Here is a 23,983-nt window from a genome sequence, read left to right on the forward strand (position 1 = left end):
AATGTGACAACACCAGGCAGAGCCCATGTGCTCAGGCAGGAAGAAGGGCTGGTATTCCAGGGTGACCAACTACCCAGATTGGCCCCAGAAACCTGGAACAAATTGGTCCCCCTACCTGGCTCATGGGCATAGTGTGGTACAGGGGTAGGCAGAGCTGGCTCTCACTGCTGTGTGACCTCAGGGATGTGGCTGACCCTCTCTGGGCAGTCTTTCCCCTGTAGGGTGGGCTCTGTGATGGGCTGCATGGGGGAAATGCAGGCAGAGCGGGGACCCTCAGCAGAACTCTGCCAGGAGGTGTCATCGAGGAGAACACATGTTTGAGGCAGCTTCTCTGGCTGCCCCAGGTCCCCCTGTCCTCAAAGTCTGGGGCTTTGGATCCTCAGAGCCATGAGCCCTCCTGAGTGCTCAGGGCAGCAAAGCCCTCCCAGGGCTGACTTTGTGCCTGGCATCCCCTGGGCACTTTACACAAATCATCTTGTTTAATCCTTGCATGCCCCTTCTGTGGGAGGCTCACTACCTGTATTTAGTAGATGAGGAATTGGAGGCACAGAGAAGCTAAGCAACTAGTTCAAGGACACACAGCAACTGACTTCATGATGGCGCCCACACACGTCTCTGGCCCACAACCACACTGCTTTCCCTGCAGGACTTGGAGCAGAGCAACCCCCTTCCCTGACATTCCACCCAGGAAGCATGACCTCTGACATTTCTACAGTTATAGTGCTGGGCACAGCCCAGACCGTGTGCCCATTTCTCCATGCATGGAAACTTACAGGATGTGTCTTCTGTGGCACTGCCAAGCAAGTCCATCCCCGTCTCTTCCGAGAGTGGCCTGCAGACCCAGCCGGGAGCGGACATCAGCCACCAGGCCCCACAAGTCCAGCCACAGGAGCGTGGAGTTCAGACAAAATGACACCAACAAAATCTGTTTAGCTTTGAGAAACTGTTGGAACAAAATACATCTGCTCGCGAGCACAGAAAATCATAAACAATCAGCGCTGGAGGGCTCCCATTGGATCATCTAATAAATATTAAGCCTTTTTTGGGGGGGGGTGGGGACGGGGAAAGCTGAGGCCCAGTGAGAAAAAGGGTCTCATCTATATTATATTTGGAATATAAGCAGCATTCTTCATGGGCTGACCCCGCAGGGTTTGGTCTCCGATGAATTGTTGCTATTAACGCAGCCAGAAGTTGTCCAATGGACATAGCAGACAACTGAAAGAGCTCTCTCTGGCCAATGCTGGACTGGTCTGACCAACAAAATATATCATGAAATATTGGATTGTGAGCCAGTGTTTAAAATAAAATGTCCATGAGTCCATACAGATATAAATAAATGATTGAATAAATAAATACAGGGAGGAGACAAATTTTTCCTGCAGAGAAGAATTTCATATAATGTCTGTAGATATTCTGCCCTCAAGGAGATGGAAAGTAACACCCTTCTCTGTAAGTGTGGGCTGGGCACAGTGACTTCCTTCCAAAGAGGACAGTATGGGAAGGGGGGAGGTGTGACTTTACAGTGGAGACACCCAACCAGCATGAACTCAGCCAGGGGACTGAGGTCAACACCAGCAGAGATGAGTCATGTTGATGGCAGCCACCCTGAGATGAAGGATGAGACGGCCCTTCACAGGTGGTCCTCCTCCCAGCACCCAGCGTCCCAGTGTAACCGTGAGAAAAACAGCAGACAAGTTCCTACTGAGGGAGATTCTACAAAATCTCTGGCCACAGTCCTCCTCAAACCCGTCAAGGGCATCGAGAACAAGGAAAGTCTGAGAAACTGTCACAGCCCAGAGGAGCCTGAGGAGACATGATGCCTGGATGTTACATGGGAACTTGGGTGGGATCCTAGGAAAGAAAAAGGATATCAGGAGAAAAGGACTATGGAAATCTGAATAAATTCTGGACTTCAGTTAACAACAGTGTATCAATATCAGTCTATTAATTGTAACAAATGTATCAGCCTAATGTAAAATGTTAATTTAGGAGAAGCTGAGTGTGTGGGGAGGTGTATGGAAATTTTCTGTAATATTCTTGCAACTTTTCTGTAAACCTAAATCTTCTAAAAAGTAAATTTTTTTAAAAAAAGAAAGGCAGCCAGCTATACATCTGTGCCCCTTTAATGCTTAGTGGAGCACGAATTTGCAAAATAAAACCTGTTTCTCTGGCCATGCCCAGACTGGTTTTTTTTTTGGACCACAGCTCATGCCTCCTGACTTTGACCCACGTGCTCTGGCTCCTTTGCTCCCTAGGGAAATAATTTTTCAGAGTGCATGAGGCTGTCACAGGCTCTAGCTGCAGGGTGTGCTGGCTCAGGGAAGCACTGCAGCGTTAATTCATCTCTGCAACTCAGCAGTGCCAGCTCAGCTGGAATGGGAGCTGGTTAGATGGGGAAGGACAGTAGAATGCTTTTTCTTTTCCTTTAACAAAACCATTCATTCCATCACCTCTGTTCCTTGTAGGGCATGAGCTGGCACCCTCTGTAGGGTGAGATCTGTCCATGCTTCTTCCTCCGCACCCGCCACCCCGCCCATCTTTCTCCCATTCACCATGCTTCGAATGTTCTTTGAGTAACCACTACCTTCCAGGTGCATTGGAGGTCTTGGAGGGTCTTGGCGGTAAAGAATGAATCAGATGTTGCCCTGCTCTCATAGAGGTCAAAAGTCAAAATAGAGCAGAGGTCCAAAGGAAATGAAGGGCTTCCCTGGTGGTGCAGTGGTTAAGAATCCTCCTGCCAATGCAGGGGACACGGGTTCAAGCCCTGGTCTGGGAGGATCCCACATGCCGCAGAACAACTAAGCCCGTGTGCCACAACTACTGAAGCCCGGTCGCCTAGATCCTGTGCTCTGCAACAAGAGAAGCCACCACAATGAGAAGCCCACGCACCACAACAAAGAGTAGCCCCCGCTCGCTGCAACTGGAAAAAGCCTGCACGCAGCAACGAAGACCCAACACAGACATAAATAAATTAATAAATTTATTTTTAAAAAATGACAAAGGAAATGAAGACACATATCCATGCAAAAGCTCATACCTGAATGCTCACAGCAGCATGATCACATTGGAAACAACCCAAATGTCTACCAAGTGATGAACGGATAAACAAAAGTACAATGGAATATTATTCAGCCATGAAAAGGAGTGAAGCGCTGACACCTGCTACAATGTGGATGGACCTTGAGAACATGATGCTCAGTGAGAGAAGCCAGACAAAAAAGGCCACATAATGTGTGATTCCATTTATATGAAACGTCCAAAACAGGCAAATCCACAGAGACAGGTGGTGCATTTGTGGTTGCCACAGGGATAGGGTTTCATTTCGGGGTGATGGAATGTTTTACAACTAGATAGAGGTGACGGCTGTACAACATGTGAGCTGTTCATTTAAAATGGTTATTTTGGGACATCCCTGGTGGTCCAGTGGCTAAGACTCCACGTTCCCGATGCAGGGGGCCCGGGTTCCATCCTTGATCAGGGAACTAGATCCCACATGCCTCAACTAAAGATCCCACATGCCACAACTAAGACCTGGTGCAGCCAAATAAATAAATAAATAAATAATTTAAAAAATTAGGGCCCAGGGCTTCCCTGGTGACGCAGTGGTTGAGAGTCCGCCTGCCGATGCAGGGGACATGGGTTCGTGCCCCAGTCCGGGAAGGTCCCACATGCCACGGAGCGGCTAGGCCCGTGAGCCATGGCTGCTGAGCCTGCACGTCCGGAGCCTGTGTTCCGCAACGGGAGAGGCCACAACAGTGAGAGGCCCGCGTACCGCAAAAAAAAAAAAAAAAAAAAAATTAGGGCCCACCCTAAAATGGTTATTTTGGGGACTTCCCTCGCGGTCGAGTGGTTAAGATTCCGTGCTTCCAATGCAGGGGGCACAGGTTCGATCCCTGGTTGGGGAACTAAGATCTCACATGCCCACCGCATGGCCAAAAATAAAATAAAATGAAATAAAATGGTTCTTTTTATGTTATGTAAATTTCACCTCCATTTAAAAAAGAAAGAAAGAAAGCTTCAGATTAAGTCAGAAGGTTTTTTTTTTTTTAATAAATTTATTTATTCATTTATTTATTTTTGGCTGTGTTGGGTCTTCGTTTCTGTGCGAGGGCTTTCTCTAGTTGTGGCAAGCGGGGGCCACTCTTCATCGCGGTGCGTGGGCCTCTCACTGTCGCGGCCTCTCTTGCTGCGGAGCACAGGCTCCAGACGCACAGAGCTCAGTATTTGTGGCTCACGGGCCCGTTGCTCCGTGGCACGTGGGATCTTCCCAGACCAGGGCTCGAACCCGTGTCCGCTGCATTGGCAGGCAGACTCTCAACCACTGCGCCACCAGGGAAGCCCCAAGTCAGAAGGTTTTAAAGAGGGATCTTTTTTTCAGTTTGAGACTGAAGACTACTCACACACCCATTTCGTGTACACGTTGCTCTGGTCCCTCTGTTCTGTAGCTGACACCCCTGCTCTCAACATGGGGAGGGCAGCTGGTAACTCACAAATAAGTCCGGGATCCGGGAGTACAGGAGGCACACCACCTACTTGCAAGGTTACCCAAAATCATGCTCTGAAATTTCAGGCTGACAGCTGATGCACCACCCCTAGTTTTATCCTGCCCACACAGCATTTCACAACATTTTAAATTTGCTGTCAAATCAGAGATACGTCTAGATATCAGTCTTTTCTTGAATCAGATCTGCGCTTCGTGCATGGTAACCGCCACCAGGAGCTGACTGTCCGCCACCCCTGCTCACCTGGGTGTCAGGATTTCCTTCCGGCTCCTTCCCCTCATTTACTCTGCCTTCCCTGTTTCCATCAGTCTGAGGCTGTAATCCCTGTTGTTCTAGAATCAACTAGAACCGTACTTTACCCCCACGGACAGGGCACTCACTCTGTTGGAATGTTGACGGCATCATCATCTTGTTTCCTCCTCACAGTATTCCTATGAGGCAGGTAGCAGCCCATTTCACAGAGGAGGAAACGGAGGCTAAACCAGAAGATGCCCAAGGGCAGAGCGAACCACTCACAGAGGTAGAGCTGAATCCGGTCATTGCCCTCTACTGCCCCCTTGTGTCCAGTCGGCTCATGTGAACAAACCCCACAGGTCCACGGGGCTGCAGCTTTCAAGGTCAGGTGAGACCTGGTTATTTCCACAAGCCCCAGGAAGACCTCAGCTAATGCAGAGCTGAAGCCCCTTCACGAACTCAAAGTGGATCCAGAGGGCTCCCTGCAGCACTTGCTTTCAGTCTGTACTGGGAAACCCATGTAAAAAGTGGGGTTCCCCCTAATCCACCAGGTGTACAGTGTGGCTTTATTCTTCTGATGTGGGTTGACTTGCATCCCCCCCAAAACATAATTCAGGTGTTAACTCCCAGAACCTGGGAATGTGACCTGTTTGGAAATAAGGTTGTTGTAGACAGCATTAAGTTGAGATGACATCATACTGGAGCAAGGTGGGCCCTACAGCCAATCAGTGGTGTGATTGTAAGAAGAGGCAAGTTTGGACACAGAGACACAGAGGAGAAGGCTGTGTGAAGATGGAGGCAGATTCAGATCAAAACTACAATGAAGGGCTTCCCTGGGGCACAGTGGTTAAGAATCCACCTGCCAATTCAGGGCACACGGGTTCGAGCCCTGGCCCGGGAAGATCCCACATGCCGTGAAGCAACTAAGCCCGTGCACCACAACTACTGAGCCTGCGCTCTAGAGCCCGCGTGCCACAACTACTGAAGCCCACGTGCCACAACTACTGAAGCCCACGTGCCTGGAGCCCATGTTCTGCAACAAGAGAAGCCACAATAAGAAGCCCGCGCACCGCAACGAAGAGTAGCCCCCACTCGCTGCAACTAGAGAAAGCCCGCACACAGCAACGAAGACCCAACTCAGCCAAAAATAAAAACAAACAAATAAATAAATTTATTAAAAAAAAAAAAACTACAATGAGGTATCACCTCATATCGGGCAGAATGGCCATCATCAAAAAATCTACAAACAATAAATGCTGGAGAGGGTGTGGAGAAAAGGGAACCCTCCTACACTGTTGGTGGGAATGTAAATTTGTACAGCCACTATGGAGAACAGTATGGAGGTTCCTCAAAAAACTAAAAATAGAGCTACCATATGATCCAGCAATCCCACTCCTGGGCGTGTATCTGGAGAAAACCATAATTCGAAAAGATACATGCACCCCAGTGTTCACTGCAGCACTATTTACAATAGCCAGGACATGGAAGCAACCTAAATGTCCATCAACAGAGGAATGGATGGATAAATAAATAAATAAATAAATCTCATATATATATATATATATATATATATATAAAATGGAATACTACTCAGCCATAAAAAAGAACAAAATAATGCCATTAGCAGCAACATGGATGCACCTACAGATTGTCATACTGAGGGAAGTAAGTCAGGCAGAGAAAGACAAACATATGATATCGCGTATATGTGGAATCTACAAAAAGCGTACAAATGAACTTATCTACAAAACAGAAATAGAGTCGCAGATGTAGAAAATAAACTTATGGTTACCAGGGGGTCAGGGGAGGGATAAACTGGGAGATTGGGATTGACATATACACACTACTATATACAGAAGAGATAGCTAATAAGGACCTACTATACAGCACAGGGAACTCTACTCAATACTCTTTAATGGCCTGTATGGGAAAAGAATCTAAAAAAGAATGCAGAACCTCCCTGGTGGCACAGAGGTTAAGAATCCGCCTGCCAATGCAGGGGACACGGGCTTGAGCCCTGGTCTGGGAAGCCCACATGCCATGGAGCAACTAAGCCCGTGAGCCACAACTACTGAGCTCATGCACCGCAACTACTGAGCCTGTGTGCTGCAACTACTGAAGCCCACGTGCCTAGAGCCCGTGTTCCACAGCACGAGAAGCCACCGCAATGAGAAGCCCGCGCACCGCAATGGAGAGTAGCCCCCACTTGCTGCAACTAGAGAAAGCCTGCGCGCAGCAATGAAGACCCAACGCAGCCAAAAAAAAGAAAAGGAGTGGATATATGTATAGCAGATTCACTCTGCTGTACACCTGAAACTAACACACATTGTAAATCAACTGTGCTCCAATAAAAATTTTAAAAATAAAAAATAAAACACAAGCTTAAAAAAAAAAGATGGAGGAAGGCAGAGACTGGAGGGATGCATCTACAAGCTAAGGCAGGCCGAGGATTGCCGGCCACCATCTGAAGCTGGAGGAGGCTGGAAGCATCCTTCCCTAGAGCCTTCATAGGGAGTATGGCCCTGCAGACACCTTGATGTTGGATTTTTAGCCTCCAGAACTGTGAGAGAAAACATTTTTTCTGTTTTAAGCAAGTTCCTGGTACTTTGTTATGGCAGCTCTGGGAAACTCACACGCCCTCTCAGCGTGAAATCCAAATTTCTCTCCTACTGCATCCCCTACCATGCCAAGGTCCTCTCTGCCCCAGTGCCTTTGCACATCCCACCCCCTCTGCCTAGAGGGCCACTTCCTGCTTTCTTTGGTGAACTTGCTCAGCCTTTCAGGCTAGGTCAGCGTCCTCCAGGAGGCCCCATCTGAATCTGACATCCACCCCGCTCCTGCATCCTGCCTCAGAAGCCTCCTTTAGCACTGAATCTGTGGTACTGTGTGCTAATTCCTTGTTTCCTGGGCAGACTGTGAGCCCTTGAAGGGGAGGAAGTGCCTCTTCCCCTCTTGCTTTGGTGAGTCACGGGCCTGGACCTGGGAGAAGCAGCCCTCAGCAAGGGTTTTGAAGGAAGGAGCAAGTGAGGGCACATTATGTAAGTGGCAGGGAAAGGCCAAAATCTAGAAACACGTGTCACCCGGAATCAGCTGTTATTGCAATAGTTCTGGCTTCAGAGGTGGCTCCTGGACCGAATTCTACCCTCAGATCCTAGCCTCTGGCTTAATGTTACTCACAGTATGAAAGAAGGGAATTGGGAATAAACTGTGGGCCTCAGGACCTTTGAACATGCCTCCTGCTTCCCAACTGGTGCCCCAGGGCTTCAACGGCATTAAGATCAGCTGTGCTGCCTCAGTCTCCCATCCAGGGCTTTCCAGCCTCTGTTTCTGTTTGACGGCGGCCACCTCTGGTGCAGGGTAACAGCAAAAACTCTTTCTGGGCATAAGTAGGCTTTTCCAAGGCTCAATGCGGGGCCAGCAGCACTGGGGCTTATCGCAGGACTCCTGCAGAGCTAAGTTGGGAGAACCAGAGAGGGAACTGCTGAAAGGCATTCAAGAATTATCCATTGGCAACTTTGGTGGTTTCAGATACTCAGATAAATCTGCCCCTTTTCCTTCTCTGCAATTTCCAACACCTCTGTCCATTCATCTTGCTCTGGTCTCCCCCAGCACCATCACCTCTTGGTTGGGAAACTAAGATCCCACATGCTCATGGCACAGAATAAAATAAAATAAAATGGTTATTTTTATGTTATGTAAATTTCACCTCCATTTAAAAAAGAAAAAAAAGCAAGCTTCAGATTAAGTCAGAAGGTTTTAAAGAGGCATCTTTTTTTCAGATTGAGACTGAAGACAACTTCCATGCCCGTTTTGTGTACACGTGCAGCATGGCCAAAAAAACAAAAGGTTGGGGCCCTGATCCCCTAGGACTGTGACCTTACAAGAAGAGGGAGAGCCACGAGAAAGCTCCCCCGGCACATGCAAGCACAGAGGAAAGACCACGTGAGGATGCAGTGAGAAGGCCAGGAAGAGAGCCCTCCCCAGAAGCCAACCCTGCTGGCACCTTGATCTCAGACATCCAGCCTCTGGAGCTGTGAGAGAATAAATGTCTGCTGTTGAAGCTGCCCGGGGTGTGGTATCCTGCTATGATAGCCCAGCATCGCTGGAGCACAGGAAAGAGAATGGCGGAGTTGAGGAAGGCAGAAGATGCTCTGCTCAGAGCCTGCCATCACTTCCTGGCCTAAACCCACGGCTCCTGCATGAGGGACTGCTGAGCTGGGCAACAGGAAATCACCTCTGTGCGTGTGTTGGGCTGGGGGAGGGACATTGCCTGGCCTGCCCTGTGCAGGGGCGGGCAGATACAAACAGATTGAGCATAGATAGAGAGACAGACAGCAGACAGACAGACACAGGGAGAGACAGGGGCAGAAGAGAAAGACCAGGGTTGGGGGAGAGAATGATAAAGCAAAGGAAGTAAAATCTTAACAATCAGCAAATCTGGGTAAGAGTTTACTGATATTCCTTATACCATTCTTATAGTTTTTTTTTCTAAGCTTGGGACTATGTCAGAATAAAAAGTTCCAGGGGGAGGGATAAAGAGAGATTGGGGGCTTCCCTGGTGGCGCAGTGGTTAAGAGTCCTCCTGCCAATGCAGGGGACATGGGTTCGTGCCCCGGTCCGGGAAGATCCCACATGCCGCGGAGCGGCTGGGCCCGTGAGCCATGGCCGCTGAGCCTGCACGTCCGGAACCTGTGCTCCACAATGGGAGAGGCCACAACAGTGAGAGGCCCGCGTACCAAAAAAAAAAAAAAAAAAATTGAGAGATTGGGATGGATACATATACACTACTATATATAAAATAGATAAATAATAAGAACGTACTGTGTAGCATAGGGAACTCTGTTCAATACTCTGTAATGATCTATATGGGAACAGAATCTAAAAAAGAGTGGAAGGGATTTCCCTGGTGGTACAATGGTTAAGAATCCTCCTGCCAATGCAGGGGACACGGGTTCCATCCCTGGTCCGGGAAGATCCCACATGCCGCGGAGCAACTAAGCCCATGTGCCACAACTACTGAGCCCCCGTGCTGCAACTATTGAAGCCCGTGCGCCTAGAGCCCGTGCTCCGCAACAAGAGAAGCCACCGCAACGAGAAGCCCATGCACCGCAAGGAAGACCCAATGCAGCCAAAAATAAAATAAAAAAGAGTGGATATATGTATCTGTATAACTGACTCACTTTGCTGTACAGTAGAAACTAACACAACATTCTAAATCACCTACACTCCAATTAAAAAAAAAAAAGGAAAAAAAAGAATAAAAAGTTACAAGCAAAACCCACGACCACTTGGTTATAGAAGGCAGAGCAGGCTGAGACACCGTTCAGACATCTAACCCTGTACCTGCCTCTCCTTAGCTGTGAGACCCGGGCCAAGCACTTTCCCACCCTGGTCCTCAGTTTCCCCACCCAACCTTTCTTCAGTCCCTCGATCTGCTTCCGCTGGCTTCAGGGCCTTTGCACGTGCTGCTCTCTCTGCTTGGAATGCTTGACCCCTACCCCCAGCCTCTTTCCCCTGTTCATACCTCTTCATCCTTCAGAGTTCAGGGTCAGCGCCTCCCCCAATGTCCCCAACCCAGTCAGACCCCACCTGGCGCTCTCCAGGTGCCAAGAACCCAGCTGCAATTTTTCATTGGTCTGTGAGGTTATAAGGGACCGCCTGTCTCTGCGCCAGACTGTGAACACCCCACAAGGGCGGCTCTCCTGTTCTCCACGTGTCCCCAGCGTCTCACCCAGGGCCTGGCATACAGTCGGTGCATATCGCTAGAATGAATGAATGTGGAAGCAAGGCAGGTAGATGGATCGTCTCCAGGCTGCCCTCTCTCAGCTAGGGTCCACAGGTACCTGCAGAAGAGCAGGAGGTGCAGGAAGACGCCGCAAGGCAATGGCAGTAGGAGGGGGCTGTGGGCACAGGGCGAGCACCCGGACACACCCGGGGCAGCTCGAGGATCCCACCCAGGAAGGGATCACTGAGCTCGAAGGAATAGAATTGTGGGTTGTCTGGCATCAGACAGAGGTGCTTATGTTGAGCTGCAGCTGGACGCTGTATAAGGAGCTGTACTCATTTCTCCCAGAACGAGGAGGACAGAGCCTTGACGAAGGCACGTCCCTGACCCCAGGGCTGCACAGCCAGGCCACTATCCTGCAAACACTGAACTACTGAAAAGGGAGAGGAACCCTCTGCAGCTGGGGAAACTCACTTGAAATTCACATTTGCAGCTGCAGTCAGCTCCACTTTGTCTCAACATGGCTTGGGAGAGGAGGGTTTCTTTTATGGGGGAATGGGAAAAAGGAACCAGAGTGAACAAGGTACAGGCTGATAAGAATGAGGCTGACGGCAGCAAGTCCCGTGGGCAGCCCTCTGCATCTAGACAGCCTGGCTCAGCTGCCTCGCAACTCATACCTCATCGACTTCTCGCGACAACTTCGTGAGCCAGGAATGATTGTCCCTATTTTACAGATAGGAAAACTGAGGCACAAAGATGCTCGAAGAGCTGCCCAAGGTGGGCAAGCGAGCCCACTGGAGAATTGGAATCTGAACCCACGGCTGTCCGCTTCCACAGCTCGTACCCTCTTGGTTCCGCTGTGTTGCTTGAAATAAAATCAGAGTGAGCAAGGTGAGTCCTGTGCTGTCATCAGAGAATTTTTTTTATGTCCAGGAAGGGTTGGGGTTTGCCACCCGGGCAGGCAGGGTTGAATCAGAAGGTTCTCAAAGTCCAGACCGAGGGATGCTTTGGTCTCGGACAGGGGCCAGGGTTCACGGGACCACAGGGTAAATGATGCTGACACTGGTTGGAGATGCCTCCAAACCCCGGGTGTTTGGTGCTGGAAGGAACCCACAGAGATCATCCCATCTGTTTCCACCTTTTCCATGGGAGGAAACAGATCTCCCATGCCGGGAACGAGGGACAGCTCCCCGAGGCGGCTCTTGTCCATTCTGGAGCATTCCTAGCCACATCAGAAGCCCCTGATAAAAATAGTCCTTAATTCGCCCGAACTGCCAGGTCCGGGTGTCATCAGACCCCTTTCTACAAATCCAGGCATCAGCACTCCTTGTATTGAGTTAAAGAGAAAGACTTATAAGAGGGAATGTAGAACGAAGAACATTTTAACAGTGAAAGAACAGGAGGTCGGCTCCAATGAAGTCGCCATCTCTCTCCCGAAATACTTGTCTTCCTGAAGACAACGGTACTGCGCAGACAAGAGATTCTCGGCTATTCTGAGGTGGGGATCTATCACTTTATTTTTAAATTTTATTTATTTTTGGCTGCGTTGCTGCGCGCGGGCTTTCTCCAGTTGTGGCCAGCGGGGGCTACTCTTCGTTGCGGTGCACAGGCTTCTCATTGCGGTGGCTTCTCTTGTTGTGGAGCATGGGCTCTAGGCACATGGGCTTCAGTAGTTGCAGTACGCGGGCTCAGTAGTTGGAGCTCGTGGGCTCTAGAGCACTGGCTCAGTAGTTGTGGCACCTGGGTTTAGTTGCTCCACGGCATGTGGGATCTTCCCAGACCAGGGATCGAACTTGTGTCCTTGGCATTGGCAGGCGGATTCTTAACCACCGCACCACCAGGGAAGTCCCCATCTATTGCTTTAAGAATCATAAGGATGTGCGTGAAACATCGACACTGAAAATGACTAGACTGGAGAGAGGGCTAAAGATTCTCAAATGAGGGGGTGATGCCCTTGACATCACAGCTTCTCCTGGGACAGGTGGACAGGAAGCTCCAGACCTCCCCCATCAGCCCATTTTGCTTTTGAATGGGCCGGCTGGCCGTACAAAGCATGCACAGATTGGACCATTTGAGTCCAAAGAGTCTACTTTAGACTCAAACCTGCATCCCTTTCATGCCTGTCCATCACCCTTGTTCTGCCCTGAGCACCCTCACCAACTGAGATCCTTTCCAAATTGTCTTTTCAGGGTGAATATGCCCAGTCCCTTTGACTCTTCCTTCCTGGATGGTTATGCAACTAACTCTCGGGCATCGTCTCCTGTGGGTAAACTCCTTGCATTAAAGTGGGAGGGAGAGGGAATTCCCTGGCGATCCAGTGGTTAGGACTCTGCACGTTCACTGCCATGGGCACGGGTTCGATCCCTGGTTGGGGAACTAAGATCCTAAGATCCTGCAAGCTGGCCAAAAAAAAAAAAAAAAAAAAAAAGTGGGAGGGGGATGAGCAGTTGCATCCAGCCGACGAATGAAGGGGAGCCTGTGCTGACTGTATTTTCTCTTACCCAACGCCTCGCCAGAGGAGAATACAGAGAGACAAGTATGTGGGCACGCACGTCTTGCTTCCTACAATTTTGAACTCGTACCAATCACCGTCATCCATTCACCCAATATCCACTGAGCATCAGCTGTACGCCTGTGATCAAACCAAAGGCCCCTGCTCTCGTGGGTTCCATGGTGGGGAACAGACTGTAAACAAGTATGTGAAATACTCAGCATATTCAATCGTATGAAGCCCGGGCGCCTAGAGCCCGTGCTCCGCAACAAGAGAAGCCACCGCGATGAGAAGCCCGCGCACCGCAACGAAGAGCAGTCCCGGCTCGCCGCAACTAGAGAAAGCCCGTGCGCAGCAACGAGGACCCAACGCAGCCAAAAATAAGTAAATAAAAAATAAAAACAACAACAACACGACACATATGTATTTTCTTACGAATCTAGACAAAGAAGTAAGTCTGAAATCAGTTTCACCGGCAGGGCTGGTTCCTCCTGGGGGCTCTGGGGTAGAATTTGTTTCCGTGCCTTTTTAAATTTTTTTTTGCGGTATGTGGGCCTCTCACTGTTGTGGCCTCTCCTGTTGTGGAGCACAGGCTCCGGACGCGCAGGCTCAGCGGCCATGGCGCACAGGCCCAGCCGCTCCGCGGCATCTTCCCGGACCAGGGCACGAACCCACGTTCCCTGCATTGGCAGGCGGACTCTCAACCACTGCGCCACCAGGGAAGCCCCCGTGCCTTTTGTTTTGTTTTTTTTTGGCTGCGCTGGGTCCTAGTTGCAGCACGCGGGATCTTCATTGCCACGTGCGGGATCTTTAGCTTTGGCATGAGGGATCTAGTTCCTTGAACAAGGATAGAACCCAGGCCCCCTACCTTAGGAGGACAGAGTCTTAACCACTGAACCGCCAGAGAAGTCCCTGCCCCAGGGCTTTTAAGGGGTATGACAGGGTCCCTCTGGCTGCTGCAGGTAAAAACACGCTGTTACCTGAATTCATGGGAACCCAGGTAAGAATATTGTAACCGCCCATGAGATGGCTTTAGAAGAATGTTTAGAATTCTTACAATAGTGTGGGAATGGGAGCTATTTTGGCACTTTGGGCAGGGATGGGCAGGGTAGGGAGGTGGGAAATCAATCTTAAATAATTCAGCAAATATCAATTATGCTCTTGGCCCGGTCAACTGGGGTGTCTCTGCCTCACACCTGGGAGCAGTGTCGGGCCCGCTCCTTCCACATCTGACACGCACACCTAGGGAGCTGTACCTGGGCAGAGTTTCGTCCTGCCATTCTTCCTTCACGTCCACGTTTTCCATCCGGAGCGTGGCTTCAGTGGTCCCCATGGGAGCTGGGAAGCAAGGACCGACTTGAAGCAAGGATGAATCCTGAAGGAGGGCAGTGGATGGAGGTTTTACTGGACAATCGTCATAACGACAATTCCCCACTCACACACAGAACTTCAGAGATGGATCTGCAAAGAGCTCTTGTGTCCATTGTCTTATTGAATCATTGCCCAGCCCCATGAGGCTTCTCCATTTCACCAGTGAGAAAACAGAGGCATAGAAAGCTGAACACCCATGTGGGTCTGGAGTTTGAAACCAAAGGAGGGGTTGAGCCTCCAGCTAAAAGCACCCCCCCTTTGAAGCTCTGAAATCCATCCTCTGCAAGGTTCACCATCCCTCCCTTACCTTGGACTTCAACTAGGAAGCAATAAATCCAATTAAAGTCATTTACACTAAATGACTGTGTTAATGACTGATATAATTAAGCTTCCTTGCTGGGATTGACATTCAGACAAGACCTGGTTAACGCCAACCCACCTCTATCTGCTGCAGCCCACCTGTCCTGCCCCTCTGTCCCCTCCCCTCCCCCAACGAAGAAGCAAGTCCTGACAACTGACCCTAGGACTGAAAAAGGAAGTGCGGAAAGTGCCTGGGGCTGGAAATCAGGATCATCATTTGTACCAACCACAAAATGCCAGTTTTGTTTTTATCCTATCGTAGCGAGGAACCAGCTGGGGGCAAGGATGGGGTGGAGGCAGCACTTTAGGTGGGGCTTGAGTGCTGGGCTGTCTGGGAGTGTGGTGAGAACTGCCGAGCGGGACTGAATTTGAGTCTATCCTGGGGCATGGCAGACTTCCGCTGTCTCAGTTTCCCTGCCTGTGAATGAAAGAATTGGTCTAGAAAGGATCCCCCAGGATCTTATGACTCAACTAATAGTGCAGGTTCTGAGCTTTTAAGCCAGTGGTTCTCAACGGGCAGTGATTCTGCCTTCCCCCACCAGACATCTGGCAATGTTTGGAGGCATTTTGGGTTGTCACAAGTGCGGGGGTGGGGGTGGGGGGGGCGGTGTGCTACTGACATCAAGTGGGTGGAGACCAGGGATGCCGCTCAGTGCCCTACAGTGCCCCAGATGGTACCCCAGATGACCAAGAATGATCCGGCCCCAAATGTCCATAGATCTGAGATTGAGAAGTTGTCAACCTCACTTGCCAGCACCTAAGGTCCCGCCTCCAGCCCCTCCCCGCTCCCCACTCACTGCGGCTGCCCCTCTAGAGCTGGTGGGTGGCTCTTAGTTTGGGTGTGTCTTCCAGAGCCCCTCGCTGGACCTAAGCCCCTGTGGATGGAGGGTCTGCATTTGGGATTGGGGCTCAGAGGGAGCCGGAGACAGGTGAGGGTCAGGCAGGGGGGACGGGATGTCTGAAATTCGACCCTCCCCCACTTCAGTGAGAGTTTCTCACTCCATTCTTGTCACTGCCCTGAATGTCGTCATTCATTCATGGAGGAGGGACAGTAAGACGCAGTACGGAAAGGAGAGAGAGAGAGAGATGTCTTCCTGATGCTGTGGGCAACAACTGCCCAGGAACTTATTGCAAGGGAAAGTTCCCATCAATGGAAATTCATTTCCTTTCTGAAGGGAGTGGTCTTTGCGTCTGTTTTCCTTATCCTGAGCTGGGTGTGACCTCAACCCCCAGAAAGGACCACCCACCTCCACCCCACCCACAGCTGAGACTGGGGCCACACATGTTGGCCCAACGATCCTCTAAATGAGGGGTGTGGGTGGGTGACCGCAGGGCCCCGGACGCTCCCGCCCTCTGATCCCGACTTCACGTTCGAGGACGGCAAATAAGGCAGCGAGGGGGAGCTGAGAAGCGTGCCTTCCCGCTGTGGTACTGAATTATCAGCACATCACATACAAGTTCAGGCAGAGGAGGAGGAATCTCTGTCTTCAACCGTTTCCCTTCCTCCCCACCCCATAGGCAAGCTTTTACGTACGCATCTATCAAATCCTTTTCCAAATCCGCTCACGGCGTTATAAATAGGAAATGCACAGAGGTGGGACGTGTACATTTCGGTCTCTCAGGAAGCGTCCCAGAGAGGGGCTGAGGGTTTGAGCTGCCTAATCTCTAAGCACGTCCCGGAAATGGTGCAATCCTCTGCCATCCAGGTGAACGGTGGGCATGGGAGGCGAACTGTGGGTGTGTGTGTGGGGGGCGGATGCTTTTCTCCGCGTGGGGTAAAATGGAGCTGGTAGCATCCCAAGAATCACAAGACCCTGCTCCCACCCGCCCCATCTGCCAGAAGGGGGTTTGTAGCGGCGGATACCTGCGGACAATCTTCCTCGGCAGGGCGGGGAGAAAGAAAGTGGATTCACCTCCGCGTGAGTCCCGGCTACCTCCGCGGCCTCTCCCGGTTACGCGCAAACAAAGAAGAGCCTTGGGCGGATGCAGCCGGGCATCCCTCGCCTTCAGAGCATCCGAGGAAGATGCACTCTGGCGCGGACTCCGCATCCAAGGAAGGTCACCCAGGGCAATGCGACGGGCGCGGATGGGCGCTTTTGTCCACGGGTGGGGAACAGCTTGCAGTCAGCGGTCGGCTCCCCCTCGCTCGGCTGCGGCTGCGTCCCTGGTCCTCGTGCCTCCGAGGTATTTTCTTCTTGCCAGCTCGCAGCTGGCGGAGGCTCGGCTTCCTTAAGACAGTTAATTATGCTGCTTTTGTGTGCAGGGTGGGTGGATGGGGGCAGGGCTGACCAAAAAGCACAGCCCCCTGCCAGAATCGGTGCTCTCCATTGGCTGAGAGGGGAGCATTTCCAAGAGCCTCACCAGGGGCAGAAGCGGAAATGATTTCCTGATGGCGCATCACAGATTTAAAAACAAAACAAGGAACAAATAAATAAGTGGCAGCGATGGCCTCATTCCTTAGATTAAGAGGGAGGGAGGAAATAATATCCTCATGGACCCATTTCATGGGTCCCTCAGCCGACCACTTACGATGAGCCATGGGCCGAAGACCGGGCTGGGTGCTGGGGAGACAGAACCTTCTCAGACACATTCGCTCGGGGCCTCCGAGGGAAAGGCGCCCCCTGCAGGTGTGCGTGCGTCAGCCCCGCCCTGGAAGACCATAGAATGGTATAGAGTTAAGAGGGCACCCTCTGAAATCAAACCATAAGTGGATCGGGACACTGGCTCAGCCACTGGCTGGGGACTTGGTTGGGTAAGTGATCACACTTCCTGGACCTCAGTTTCCTCATCTGTGAAATGGAAACATTAGGGTACTGGCCTTTCAGCATTTAATGAGGTGATGCAGGGAGGGTGCTTGGCACGGTGCCGCAGCATGAGAAAAGTTCTATGCGTGTTTCTTGCTGTTGCTGATTTTATTTTTAGACTGGTAGCAGGTTGAATGGTGTCCCCCCCCCCCACCAAAGATATGTCCATGTCCTAACCCCTGGAACTTGTGCATGTGACCTTATTTGGAAAAAAGGGTCTTTGCAGATGGAATTAAGTTAAGGATCTCCAGATGAGATCATCCTGGATTTAAGATGTGCCCTAAATCCCATGACAAGTGACTTCATAAGAGAAGAGAAGGGGGGGCACATCATGTGAGGTCAGGATGATGCATCGACCAGCCGAGGAATATGGAGGGTTGCCAGTGACCACCGGAAGCTGGAGAGGCACCAAATGGATTCTCCCTCACAGCCCCCAGGAGAAGCCAACCCTGCCAATACCTTGATTTCAGACTTCTGGCCTCCAAAACTGTGAGAGAGAAAAAAAAATAGCTATTGTTTTGAGCCACCTAGTTTGTGGTACTTTGTTATGGCAGCCACAGGAAACTAATATCAATACATGATCCTAAGTAGGAATGGATGCTTGTTGTTACCTCCTGCCCCTCTTAATCACTGTGATGGTTTTCGCCTGTTCTGTGAACACATCAGGCTCATTCCCACCACAGGGCCTTTGCACAAGCTGCTCCCTCTGCCAGGTATGCTCTTCCCCCAGATGTTTGCATTATTCAGGTGTCAGCTCAGAAGTAATCTCCTCAAAGAGGCCTTTCCTAATCTCACCGCCTACCTTGCCTCTCACTCCATCATCTTCCATCCCATTATCTAGTCTGATTTGTTTTTCAGTTTTTTAAAAAAATTTTTCTTTTTTACTGTGGTAAAATACACATAATGTAAAATTTACCATTTTAACCATTTGAAAGTGTATAGTTCAGTGACATTAAGTACATTCAGTGTTGTGCCACCATCAGCACTGTCTAGTTCCAGAACTTTTTCATCACCCCAAATGGAAACCCGTACCCATTAAGCAGTCTCTTACGTCTTCCTTCCCAGCCCCTGGCAACCACTAATCCACTTTCTGTCTCTGTGGATTTACCTGTTCTGGTTATTTCATATAAATGGAATAATCTACTATGCCATCTTTTGTGTCTGGCTTCTCTCACCGAGCATCATTTTTCAAGGATCATCCACATTGTGATGTGTGTCAGTGCTTCATTCTTTTTTATGGCTGAATCATGTATATCATTGTATGCATGTGCCACTTTTTGTTTATTCATTCACCAGTGGATAAACAAAAAGCGTTTCTACATTTTGGCTGTTGTGAATAGTGCTGCTATGAACATGGGTGTACATGGTTTTATCTGAATCCCTGTTTTCAGTTCTTTGGGGTATATACCTGGGAGTGGCAATGCTGCGTCATACACTAATTCTATGTTTACGGTATTGAGGACCCTGATGAGTCTTTTTTCATAACACTTACCACTATTTGAGATTATTTACTTGTTTCTTTGTTTATTCTAGGACACACACACCGCCCATTGGAATAGAAATTTCAAAAGAGACTTGGTTGGTTTTGTACACTAATGTGCCAAGGCAGCAGCACGCGTCACAAAGGAGATGTTCGGGAAATGCAGGTAGAATGCACGGACGCTGGCTCCCCTTGTGGGTCTCAGACAACACTCTATTCACGTGGCTACCCCACTCACTGTATCAGGGTCGGTCCCCCTCCAAGCCAAAGGCATAAAGGCAACCGCCCCACAGCAGAGAAGGAGAGCCCAGAGACTCCAGCACAAGATCTGGACTTTGCACCTCTTGGCTGGAGGACGTGGCGCTCTGGGAAGAGACACTGAGCAGGAAATCCAGGTTTGTTCTAGTACTGGGCACTGGGGTCCGAAACGTGAGGAAGACTTTTTGCTTTCGTAGAACTCCCACTCGGAGAAGCAGATGGGCAAGGGAGTCTGGGCTGAGATCTTTGGAGCAGAGTGGCTTGGGGGGCACATGGGGAGATTTCTCAGAGTGGGGCAGGGGTGGTGACCATGTGGGTTGGGCGCTGAGGAGTGAGTAGGAGTTGGATGGATGAAGAAAGGGGAGAAAAGCATTTGGAACAGAAGGACGTTTGTAAAGCAGCAGCTCTTCCTCCCTGAGAGCGCGCTGGGAGCTGTCCGTGGTGCTGCAACCCGCCACCGAGCCGCTGCGTGAACCAAGATTGGCTGCTGTCTGGTTTATCGTTAATGGTGGTTATACATATTAATATATACGCATAACGTAAAGTTTGCCATTCTAATCATTTTTAAATGTAAAGTTCAGTGACATTAATTCCATTCACAATGTGTAACCATCCCCACCATCCATCTCCAGAACTTTCTCATCTTCCCAAACCAAAGCTCTGTCCCCATGAAACACTAACCCCCCAGCCCCATTCCCCGAGAATGTAAGTTTCTTGAGATCAGAGATGTTTCATTTTGTCATTGCTATATCTTTAATCCCTAGACCAGTGGTTCTCACCTGTGGGCGATTTTACCCCCCCCATGGGACATATGGTGATGTCTGGGGACATTTTTGGTTATCATGACTTGGGGGATGGAGGTGATTCTGGCATCGAGTGGGTAAAGACCAGAGATGCTGCTCAACACTCTACAGTGCACAGGACAGCCCCTTCCCCAAGAGAATTATCTAGTCTGAAATATCAATGGTGCGGTCGTTGAGAAACCCTGCCCTAGAAGAATACCTGAAACCAAGTTAGTTCTCAGTGGAGTTTGTTGAGGCAATGAAATTACTAAACCTCCTTTTCCTGATTTGCAAAGGGGATTCATACAAATACATTTGATCCTCATTATTCACAGTATTTGTAAATTTGCCTACTGGCTGAAATTTATTTGTAACCCCCAAAATCAATACTCATGGTGCTTCCAGGGTCATTTGTAGACAACACAGAGAAGTGAAAAAATCTGAGTGCTGATTGTGCATGTGCTGTCAGCTGAGGTTGAACCAGATGATGTTTATTCCAGCCTAGGCTGTAAACAGCTGTCCTTTTTTGGGTCAATTTAGTGCCGTGCTTTTAACATTTTTGTGCTTTTTTCTTTTTGGTGATTTCTCTATTTCTAATGGCCCCCACACATGGTGCTGAAGTGCTGTCTAGTGTTTGTTAGCCCAAGAAGGCTGTGCTGTGCCCTTATGGAGAAAATAAGCATGTTAGATAAGCTTCACTGATGTGTGAGTTATAGTGCTCTGGAATGTGAGTTCAATGTTAAGGAATCTACAATGTATATTAAATAAGAAGCCTTTAAACAAACAAACAAAAAAACACATAACACAAGGTTATGTATTGATCAGTTGATGAAAATGTTGTGACCAGAGGCTCGCAGGAACCTAACCCTGTATTTCCCCTAGGAGCAATGGGTCAGTATTTTGCTATTTCAGTGTTTGCAGCAACTTTATAGAACAGAACTGCTGCCAATAACGAGAATCAACTATACCTACTTCTGTGGGCTATTGTGAGGACTAGATAAGATTATGCATGTAAAGCATTTAGCACAATGCTTATAGCAAATAACAGGAAAGAAAAGATATTATGCAACCAGAGAAAACATCAAAACAGACCTGCTTTTGTAAAAGGCACGCAGCCTGGGTTATCTAGTTAGAGCTGCAGGAAATTGGAGGGAGGCCATGTGTAATTACCACGCTGGCCTTTAGCCAGGGCATGGCAGGAGAGCTGCGTTTGCCAGACGCACTAGATTGTTTCTTGTGGCCACACATGGTCATTAAGACACAAATGGAAGAATGCCATCCACTAAATCACCCATACGGCTTTCCTTGGCACCCTGGGCTTGCCATGGTTTCCATCCAAGAATTAATTAGCCCTGTGCCTGCTTAAAAGGGTGGCAAAAGAACACCACCCCACCATGGTTGGTAAATGTACTCTTTTATTTTGCCTTTAAAAAATTAATATAAAAACTTGAAATAATTGTAGATTCACATGGGGTTGTAAAAAATCACACAGAGAGATCCCATGTACCCTTTTCCACCATGTTACCCAATGGTAACATCTTGCAAAATTATAGTATAATGCAGTAGCACTATTGCTTTTGATATAGTCAAGATACGGAACATTTCAATCACCACAGGATCTCTCATGTTGCCCTTTTATAGCTACCCCCAGTCCCCATTACCCCCTCCCCATGTCCTTAACCCCTAGAAATCACAAATATGTTCTCCATTTCTATGATTTTTGACCTTTCAAGAATTTTATGTAAATGGAACTTTTCCCATGCAGCATAATTCTCTAGAGCTTTATCCAAGTTGTGTGTATCAAGAGTTTATGCCTTTTTATTGCTGACTGATATTCCATTTATAGGAAATGTCCAAAACTGGCAAATCCATAGAGACAGAAAGCAAACTAATGGTGGCCAGGGACTGGGGTGGGGTTGGGGAAGTGACTGTTAAGAGTTCATGGTTTATTCTTGGGTGATGAAAATGTTCTGGAATTAGTCGTGATGGTTGCACAACTTTGTGAATATACTAAAAACCATTGAATTGCACACCTTAGTTGGGCGAATTGTATGGTACATGAATTATATCTCAATAAATCTGTTCTTAACCAAAGACTACCTTAATTGTAATAGTTTGGTTATGATCTGCTTCCCTGAATCTAAGTTCTTGAGGACTGGTGCCATGCAGCTTACTGTTGCACCCCCCCCCAAGATGGCCCTGCCTATAGTAAGTGGGTCAAGAAATAGCCCTCAAAATGAATTACCCTTAGAATAGGGTTTCTCCACCTTGGCACTGCTGACGTTGGTGCCAGGTCATTCTCTGTCGTGGGGGCCCTCCTGGGAACTGTGGGGCATTGAGCAGCATCCCTGGTCCCCATCCACTTGATGCCAGGAGCACCCCCAGTCGTGACAACCACAGATGTCCCCAGACACTGCTCACTCTCCTCTGGGGGCAAAACACTCCAGTTGAGAAGCACTAATTTAGAGGCACTGAATTTTAGGTACTGGAGCCTTAGAAGGCTCCACGAAAAGACTGGCACCCAGGGGGCTGCTGAAGGGACAAGCAGGACTTGGCCGTATCAGTAGGGCCACATTTACCCAGCCAGAAACGGTCAGCGGGGCAACCAAATCCACCCAAGGGCACAAAAAGGAAAATCACTTCCAGCCTAGAAATCCCCAAGCTGAGAGGTTAAAGGGAAGGAGGGGAATCCGATAAGGGGCGGGGCTTGCGGCGAGGGGCGGGGCTTGAACGGAAACAGAGAGGGCCGGATCTGGGGCTTGGCGGGAAGGAGGGGGTGGAGCCAAAGACCCCGGATACTGGCCGCTCACAGGGAAGGTGGGGGCTCCAAGCAAGGGGCGAGGCTTGCGGCGGGGCGGGCTCGAGGCAAAGACACGCCCCCAGGCGCAGACTAGGAAGCAAGAAGGCGCAAGCTTCGCGTGGGGGGCGGGGCCTGGGGCGCGTGGCGGGGCGCAAGCGGCACGAGGCCTGGGCGCGGGCCGGATGACGTCACGCGCCTGCGGCCCCGCCCCTTCGCGTCTCCGGGTCAGCGGGCGCACTGTGGAGAAGCCAAGATGGCGGCGAGTAATTATTACGGCTTCGCGCAGGGCGCCGGCTCGCAGTACAGGTAATGGCCCCCGCGCCGCCCGCGCTGCCCCGGCCCCGGGGAGGCCGCGGCCCCGAGTTGTAACTGTCGGGGAGAGCAGAGGGGCTCCTGACGTGGTAGAGGGTTCTGGGCTTGTCGCGGGGATGGACCTGAGGGGGCGCCGAGATCTGACGAGGGGTGGGGCAGCCTGGGAGGGTACCTGGCCGGACTGGGGGAGGGGCAAGGGCCGAGGACGGAGGGCGGGGAGGTCAAGCTTCCTGACTTGGGGTGGGGGTGGGGAGAAGACAGAAATCTGGGAGTGCACCTGGCGGGGCAGAGGGTGGAGCAGAGACCTCGGCGAGGGAGAGCGGAGTGGAGGTGGGAGGGAAGACAGCCCTGGAGGGGTTCCTGACCAGGCAGGGGGATGTGGGGTTTGGAGGTAAGAACCCTGATGGGGGGAGGGGGTGTTAGAGAACACGGAGACCTGGGAGGGTGAAGGGGGGAGAGGCAGAGGCATGGGGGAGGGGGATAGAGGCCTGACTGGAGGGGCGGGCAGAGACTTGATGGCATAGCGGTCTTGACCTGAGCGAAGTCCTGAGACCCTATAGGAGAGTGGGCACCTGGGGCTTCCTGGGGAGGGAGAACAGTAAGGAAGGGTAGAGGGACCTGGAAACTCAGTGGAGGAGGCGACTGGATGTTTTAAGATCTACTGGCAGACAGGGGCCGAGGGAAGAGCCAGGGATGGGGGTGGACAGGGATGGGAAGCAGCCTGGGGAAGGAGGGCTCTGTGGGTAGAGACACATGGGGTGTGTCTGTACCCCAAATGTACACACGCACATCATTCTCCAGGGCTTCTCCTTGGAGCCTGTCTGCGGTCTCAGTCCTTTAACCTGGCACACCAGACCAGGTCCC

At 50.3% G+C, this 23,983-nt stretch overlaps 2 protein-coding genes across 6 annotated transcripts in view; one reads left to right on the forward strand and one right to left on the reverse strand.

Moving 5' to 3' along the window:
- The window catches only part of ATCAY (ATCAY kinesin light chain interacting caytaxin), a 37,315-nt gene extending 20,044 nt beyond the window's left edge, over positions 1-17,271 (reverse strand). Inside the window, exons 1-3 of one of the 2 annotated variants that reach the window (XM_060297378.1) lie at positions 16,597-17,271; positions 14,209-14,327; positions 774-832 (exon numbers count right to left, since the gene is read on the reverse strand). In XM_060297378.1, the coding sequence (XP_060153361.1) occupies positions 774-832; positions 14,209-14,285 (136 nt within the window). In that variant the 5' untranslated portion in view covers positions 14,286-14,327; positions 16,597-17,271. Of the gene's footprint in view, positions 1-773; positions 833-14,208; positions 14,328-16,547 lie in introns of both variants that reach the window. The other variant, XM_030879269.2, reaches the window with a different exon arrangement.
- The window catches only part of ZFR2 (zinc finger RNA binding protein 2), a 50,933-nt gene continuing 43,272 nt past the window's right edge, over positions 16,323-23,983 (forward strand). For 3 of the 4 annotated variants that reach the window (XM_060297374.1, XM_030879266.2, XM_060297373.1), the window contains exon 1: positions 23,015-23,113. Coding sequence is in view for 2 of the 4 variants with exons in the window: in XM_030879266.2 (XP_030735126.1) it covers positions 23,061-23,113 (53 nt within the window). In the remaining 2 variants the exon portion in view is untranslated. Of the gene's footprint in view, positions 17,436-19,020; positions 19,363-23,014; positions 23,114-23,983 lie in introns of those variants that run through there. The other variant, XM_060297375.1, reaches the window with a different exon arrangement.

Source organism: Globicephala melas, chromosome 3 (assembly GCF_963455315.2).
Source record: "Globicephala melas chromosome 3, mGloMel1.2, whole genome shotgun sequence".
In the NCBI taxonomy this organism is placed as follows: domain Eukaryota; kingdom Metazoa; phylum Chordata; class Mammalia; order Artiodactyla; family Delphinidae; genus Globicephala; species Globicephala melas.